The sequence below is a fragment of the Corella eumyota genome, chromosome 2 (assembly GCF_963082875.1).
Source record: "Corella eumyota chromosome 2, kaCorEumy4.1, whole genome shotgun sequence".
NCBI lineage: Eukaryota > Metazoa > Chordata > Ascidiacea > Phlebobranchia > Corellidae > Corella > Corella eumyota.
Window position 1 is genome coordinate 14332007 of NC_137491.1, and position 7862 is coordinate 14339868.

A 7862-nucleotide genomic window follows, 5' to 3' on the forward strand; every position below is an offset into this window, starting at 1 on the left:
ATATAAAAGTTGACACCGTTTTTTTTACGCTTCATTTGAAAAAATAAATGAACAACTGCGTGATTGATTGAACAAACGCGATAGCTAACTTCAACATTTCTGTTACTATAAACGATATAAGAAAACGACTTCGCAGAACTAAACATTTCGCTTTCAATATTTCACGTTAATTAGAATTCAATATTAAACTGCCTTTATATTGGATATTTCCGGTAGCGATTTTAAATCAAAGTCGTTTATTTTATTAATAAAGGAGGTTTAGAGCGTTCTTTGCTAATATATTAAAAAAATAAGCCGATATATAAACCGTACATTTACCTAATATTTTAATTACAGGATAGTATTCATGTAACTCATATCGAGATAATGTATTGTAAAGATCTTAAATAAAATATCAGATTATTAAAAGTTGACAGCGTTATTGTGATTGATTTCAATTTTAGGTCAAATAACTAGAATAGTTTTTCCAAGTTAAAATTGTTCTGAGAAAATGTGTACGAACGGTGAAAACGAAGCTGCTGCAATTGGCGATTTTGAAAAACAGCGAAATCAGTTTAAAAGAAGCCCAAACTGGAGTGATATAGGTACGCTCACCCTAAATTTTTGCAACATTGTTTTGATTTAGGATTGTACCCCGCAACTTTGAATATATTTATAAAATACTGTTTAATATGTAACATTATTCGCAGCTATTCAAGAACAAAGTTAGAACAAGAAAAGTTTAGAATTTTTTTTTTGTATATATCTTTATTCTCGATGTGGGAAAGTGTATAGTGACTTGCTCAAGGACGCTACAGCATGAGCTCAGTGGGGATTGAACCCACGACCTCATGTTTGGTGTAGCAAGTCTTTTTACCACTACACCACGCTGCCGGTTAAAGAATACAATTGTCGAAATTGTAATACAGGATTTAAATTAAAATGTTTGCTCTTGTTATGTAAAGTTACTAAGCTCTGTAAAAAATCACATTTTTGTAGAAATTGAAACGTTATGTAACTTTGTACGCGAGCACAAACAGCAACTGTTTATGCAAAGTGGAGCCCAAAAAAAGGCAAACGCTAACAAAGCAAAGCATTGGGAATTGGCAGCTAAGGAAATCAACTCTGTGGCCGGCACGCAGCGACATTGGAGGCAAGTACGCAAAAAATGGAAAGACCTGGTTTATTATGCAAAAAGTTGCAACAGAAAGGGTAAGTTGTTCATTTTCGAAATCAAATTAAATAATTTAGCGGTAAATCTCAAAAAAGGTCAAACGTCAGTAGCTTTCTCAAAAAAGAATTTATATATAACCTTAGCCAATACTAAAGCGCTTGTACTGAAGCGGTAATAGAGAAATAAAATTGATACTACGTTTAAAGTTTAATAAATGGCTGGTCAGAATGCACTTTGGTTTGTACAAAATTTGGCCAGGTGCATTACAAAATAAATTTTACATAATTTTAAAATCATCTTTTAACAAACTTGCACTATTCTATAGTAAACAACTCAATCGAAAATCAAGGTAACGACATGACAGATAAAAACAAAGAAATTCCCGCTGACGAATTAACAGTTCCCATAGCCAATATTGAACTTATAAACAATTCAAATGTTATGACAAGTAACTCTAGCGACTCTGTATATTCGACAACAACCACGTCAGAAACTTCACCAATCACAACCCCAATATCGTCAGACGTAAGCATTAAAGAAGAACCGGACGTATACATTACCAAAGAAACAAAATCTAGTTTAAACAAATCTCCACTTGCTAGCAACAGTTCCTCATATTCTGGAAGTTCTGTTAAAAAAATGTTACAACCGCATCGCATTCGAAGGCGTTCGATTAGAGAAAATAAAGAACAATTTCCGGGCGGGATTTCACCGGTGCAAAACAGATATCGACTTACCACCAAACGACAAAAATTTTCCGATATTTGCAAGCTGCGTAACAAGGAAACTTCAGATTCCATGAGTGCTTATCAGCGTGCAAGACTTCAAATAGAAGAAGAAAAACTCGAGGTGCAAAGGAGCACTCTCAACTATCTACGCTGCGTGTGCCACGGTATGCAAAGAGTTACCACAGCGATTTCGATGCTAAAAAGAAAACGTAGCTCAAGTAAAAAAGCGCCACTTTTAAAAAGGCGAAAATATTTTCGAGAATGGGACTTGGAAACCGATTCTAATGACACTAGCGAGAATGAGTTTTTCTAAATTTTGCTTTTCTAAAATTTTTTATTTACTGTAATTGTGTTTAACCTTTCTGGCTGAAATTTGCGTTTTTATGAAATGTATATTACACTTTTTTAGTTGAGGGTATTCTTAGAATTTTACTTATCTTCGAATAACACAAATAACTTTGGATTAAATATGTATTCATGTGGGGGGCTATATTTGAATTTTAACTATTTGTGAAAACGTAAGTTACCTATACAATTGTGTACGTGAGCTATTATAATTTACAGTTGTTGTTCTTAAAAATTCGAGTGCTAATAAATGTAATAATATACTCTTAAACGATTCGTTCTTGGAATTTTTTTTATTTAAGGAAAAGTAATTTCCGCTTTAAATTGAAACCATATTAAGTTTTTAAACATATTCGTGAGGGAAATTTTTCAGGGTAATTTAACTTTGCAATAAAATTCACAATGTAGTTGAAATGTCTGAAAATTTACCAGTTAAAATGTTTTAAAATCACGCGTTTTCAATGTAGAATTTATTTTAGCTGCGTATTTATGGTGGGAACGCAGAATCTTTTAAAAAAAAGTTGTTGCACTTTTAAATGAAACGGAAACAAATGGAACGATTTAAATAGAATGGAAAAAATGGCCAGGAACGGAAACAAAGAAAACGGAAACAAATCGAACGGATTCTATAAAAGTGGATTTCGACGGATTCATTTTTAAGACGGATTTTCAGAATGTGAAAAGTAATAGAAAGAATTTAATAAAAGCAAATTTCAAACGTTTAAAACGCATTTTTTTAAATGTAAAAACAGATAAAAGGGATTTTAAAAGGGAAAAAGTAATTAAATATAAGGAATAAAAACAAATAGAGCGGATTTAAATTAAACAAATAGATTGAAAAAGAATTCAACTGAGTTTTTTAGCAGGCAAGTAGGGCAAAAAACTAAGCTTATTATAAAAATAGGGCAAGTAGGAGTATAGTTTAAGTTGAAAGAAGTAATAGCTTTAAAAAAATTGTTTCGGTAAATTGAGATTCGTTCCATTAGTTTTTTTAAGATCCGCATTATTTGTTTCTGGTTTATTAGTTTTTTTTCTATTTGTTTCCGTTTAATTTTTTTCCGTCAAAAAGTTATCCGTCAAAAGTACGCTTCATTAAAATCTGTTCCGTTTGTTTCCGTTCCAATTGTTTTTGTTCCATTTGTTTCCGTTCCATTTGTTTTCATTTCATTTGTTTTCGTTACACTTGTTCCCTTTCCATTTGCTTCCGTTTCATTTGTTTCCGTTCCAATTATTTTCTTTCCATTTGTTTCCGTTCCATTTGTTTTCTTTTCAACAGTTTCCAGCGCCCCATTATGGTAATACGGGATGTTGATGTAAACCGGGTTAAAATTTTGATTTAAAAGTTTTACAAAACCAATAGCACTATAACATTACTTGTTAAGGCGAACTCGATAAAAACAAATAATATCGACTATAAAAACCTGCAGAATACCGGTCATCGGAATACAAGTATTTTTTTCATATTTTTTTAAGAGTATAATTTTTTTTACATTTTTACCGACATCGGTGTGATATTGTGACGTGTTTAAGCTATCCGTAAACGCCGGGTTCGATGGTAAAAAGTGTGCGTTTCAACTCCACACCCTTTGGCTTGCAGTCCAACGCCAAAACTCGTATACCACACTACCGAACTGCGGACTACAAGTGAAGGGTTTCGTGCTAAAGACGCACCAAAGCGACACCATACTGTAACAAATAGCTTAATCACTTAGTTTGTCCTTATTTATTTGGCCTTATTTACTTTGCCTGTGAATTAAGTATCGAGATAAAATTCGTTACAACACACACCTTATGCACGGTGTATACAAGTAGCTTAAAAAACGTAAAAACAGTACATCTTTACCAAAACAAAACTAAGATCTATCTTTTTATGGGGATATAGAAAGAATAAGATTTTAGCTAAAAATTATACTTGTTTATAATTTTATGATTCGTTTTTATTTTTTCGAGGACAAACAATATTTTTGCTAAAATGTGGTTTCCACTTTTGTGACGTATGTCAACTATGTAGTTGTTGGAAATTTTATTTACGTATCTCAGGTTTGGGATTTTGGTTATAATAATTCTATTTAAACGGTTAGTATTGTTGCAGATTTTAAATGTTGTTCAACTTAGTAATTTTTGTTACAAATATTATAACTTTTAGAAAGTTTTCTATGCTTTCTTTAACCTGTTACCTTTTTAATGTGAGAATTTTAAATATTTGTTAGAAAAACTGATAAATAAAAAAATTAAAAACAACTTTTATATTGAATAAATTATGTCTTACCCACTTTGATTAAGTGGGGAATGTCAAAAGAAAAATCGGACTTAGTTTCTTCTAACTATAAACATGGTCACGAAAATGATGCTCATCAACTTTGGAACCCATCCGAAAGAAAAATATGGGTTTTGTGTTTATTTGTTCTAACCACTGTGTTATTTGCTGCAAGGGTTGCAATGCCTGTATGTGCATCAGCAATGGCAGATGAATTTCATTGGAACAAAGCGGATTTGGGGGCAATAATGGGCTCGTTTTTTTGGGGTTATGTGACAACTCAAATTCTAGGAGGTTTTATTGCTGATAAAATTGGAGGTGATAAGGTGTTATGGATGTCTGTTACAGTTTGGAGTATTCTTACTATTTTGACACCTTACCTCACTTACACCAAAGCAATGTTTCTAAGTACCTTTGTAATACTTACCGTTATAAGAGTTTTATTAGGTGTTAGTCAAGGTGTTCATTATCCTTCCATGATGAGTTTATTGGGAAATAAAATACCAGAAAGAAACAGATCTCTCCCTAGCAGCGTTGTTACAGCTGCTGCAAACTTTGGATCCTTAGTTTGTGGTGGAATTGGTTCGGTTTTATTAGAAAAATTTGGTTGGAATTCTGTGTTCTACATTATAGGCTTTGTTTCACTTATTCTGGCCACAGCTGTTAGGTTTTTATCAAAGAAACATCGAAATCGAATTAAATCAACAAAAGATGGTATTATGATCAATGATAATGTATTAAAACCTCAAAATAACAATGTTGTGCCTTGGAAAAAACTTTTGCAAAAAGCCCCATTGTGGTCAATATTTGCCTGTCATTTTTCTTGCAACAATGCTTTTTATATTTTTTTATCTTGGTTTCCAACTTACTTTTATGAACGATTCCCAAATGAAAGGGGATGGATTTACAACGTAGTCCCTTGGCTACTGTCAATTCCATTTAACATACTGGGTGGTTACCTAAGCCAACAATTAATTAACAAAAAATGGAAAATAATTCAAACTCGAAAACTTGTAGAATCAATAGCAATGATTGGTAGCGGGGTTTTTGCTGTCATTTTGCCTTTTTGTAATAACTTTAATTTGGCACTGTTATGTGCTGGCATGGCAGCATCTTTGCAAACATTTCATAATAGTGCAGTATTAATTAATCCTCAAGAAATTGCGCCAGTCCATTCTGGTTCAGTTTTTGGTGCGATGAACACGTTTGGAGCTATTCCTGGTTTTTTAGGAGTCTATATTACTGGATATATATTAAATGCTACTGGTAGTTGGTTTGTGGTGTTTTTTGCGCTTGCAACCACTAATATGTTTGGTTTGGTAGCTTTTCTTATTTGGGGAAGTAGTGATCCAATTGTATAAAAAAGTAGTTGCTTAGTTATATATATACCTCAATTAAAATTAGTTTTTATTTTTTTAGATTGCAGTGTTGTGTGATTGTCTTAATAAGTTGTTAAATAATTGCTGTGATAATTTGTTAATGAATTAATTCCAAAACTGATTAGCAGTTAGTACTGCCTATTGGATAAAACAAATGTACTATGAGTGGATTTATCAAAGAATATTCTCATGAAAAATTATCAAAGCTTTCAAACAACTTAAAAGATGATTTTGCGGTTACTCCATGGTCATCAAACAAAAAAAAAATATGGGTTGTGACTTTATTTATGGCAACAACAAATTTGTTTGCCGCACGCGTTGCCATGCCTGTGTGTGCAACAGCAATGGTGAAAGAATTTGGATGGAGCAAAACTGACCTGGGTGCTGTAATGGGTTCATTTTTCTGGGGTTATCTAACAACCCAAGTAATTGGGGGGTACATGGCAGATAAAATTGGAGGTGACCGAGTTTTATGGATGTCTGCAGCAGTTTGGGGCACACTAACTCTTCTAACTCCATATGTCACTTACATCAAAAACTCATATTTAAGCACTTTTGCTATATTAACTGCGATTCGGATTTTGTTAGGGGTAAGCCAAGGTGTTCATTATCCCTCATTGATGAGTTTATTAGGATCACGGATTAAAAAATCAGAACGTTCCTTGCCAACAGGAATTGTAAGTGCTGCTGCCAACTTTGGCTCTTTAATGTGTGGTGCTTTGGGCTCTGTTGTACTTGAAAAGCATGGCTGGCAAGAAGTATTTTACGTTATCGGAGTAATTTCGCTTATATGGGCATATATAATAAAACAATTATCGTGTAAAACCAATTTAAAATCAACACTTTTAGCTGATGATCTATTAAATTTACGAAAAATAAGAAAAAGGACAAATACTGTACCTTGGCGTCTTATATTTACCAAAGTTCCTGTATGGGCTGCCATTACAGTTCACTTCTGCATGAGCAATTGTTTTTACATATTATTATCATGGCTTCCAACTTATTTTCATGAACATTTTCCACACCAAAAGGGTTGGGTTTATAATGTTGTTCCATGGGCATTTTCAATTCCTTTTAGTATATTAGCAGGTTGGGTGAGTGATCATATGATTAAATCTGGCTATGGTGCAGGGTATACTCGCAAGGCTATGCAACTTATTGCTATGCTTAGCCCCGCGTTTTTCTTTTCGCTCTTGCCTTTTTGTCAAACATTTTATTCTGCTCTTTTTTGCACCACTCTCGGTGTTTCGCTTATGACCTTTCATCATTCTGGTGTAATATTAAATCCTCAAGATATTGCTCCAAATTGCGCAGGGTCAGTTTTTGGTATAATGAACGCATTTGGAGCTTTGTTTGGTTTTATTGGGACCTACATCGCAGGTGTTATATTGGACATATATGGAAGTTGGGTGGCTGTATTTTCTGTACTTTCTGTTATTAATATATTTGGTGTTTCTATTTTTGTTATATGGGGTACTGGTGAAAAAGTTATCTAAATAGATCAAATTTTGTTGTTTTGTTATTTTTTTAGCCCAATTTGCCAAATAAGTAAGTTGGTAAAAAAATAAAATATAGTTTTTGTTTTTTGAATGTTTTAATAAAAATATGCAATTGTTTTTTTTAATGTATTGACATGCTTAGCCTTATAACTCTTGCCTCTGTTTTTAATACCCAATTAAATTGTTAGATTGTAATACACTATTTTCTAATGGGCCTATACAAAAAACGTTAGTGCAGAAATAAAATAATCTCTTGCAGTTTCTTGTAAATTTTGTTTATTTTTGTGATAATTACTAAATAGAATATGAAAAATATTTTTACTTTCAGGTTAATAACAATTTTTTATTTATTTTAAAGGGTATAGTTGTATGTGTCATTAAAATTTATTTATTTTATTTTTCCTTGTATTAATATTGTTTTTTTTTACTTTTCTAACTTACTACAGTAGATATCTTTAGGAAATGCTTTTTTATTGTTTTAAATATTTATTTTTTATTTAG

At 32.3% G+C, this 7862-nt stretch overlaps 2 protein-coding genes and 1 pseudogene across 2 annotated transcripts; all 3 read left to right on the forward strand.

The window, feature by feature from the left end:
- Nucleotides 1-445: 445 nt before the first annotated feature.
- LOC145742490 (uncharacterized) lies at nucleotides 446-2194 on the forward strand. Its single transcript, XM_082560264.1, has 3 exons — nucleotides 446-584; nucleotides 979-1198; nucleotides 1603-2194. The coding sequence occupies exons 1-3, from the start codon at nucleotides 491-493 to the stop codon at nucleotides 2192-2194; spliced, it is 906 nt and encodes a 301-aa protein (XP_082416390.1). The 5' UTR covers nucleotides 446-490.
- A 2115-nt stretch (nucleotides 2195-4309) lies between these two features.
- Nucleotides 4310-5986, forward strand: LOC145743842 (voltage-gated purine nucleotide uniporter SLC17A9 pseudogene; annotated as a pseudogene).
- LOC145743841 (voltage-gated purine nucleotide uniporter SLC17A9-like) lies at nucleotides 5870-7729 on the forward strand. Its single transcript, XM_082561898.1, has one exon. The coding sequence runs from the start codon at nucleotides 6024-6026 to the stop codon at nucleotides 7356-7358; it is 1335 nt and encodes a 444-aa protein (XP_082418024.1). The 5' UTR covers nucleotides 5870-6023; the 3' UTR covers nucleotides 7359-7729.
- Nucleotides 7730-7862: the final 133 nt, after the last annotated feature.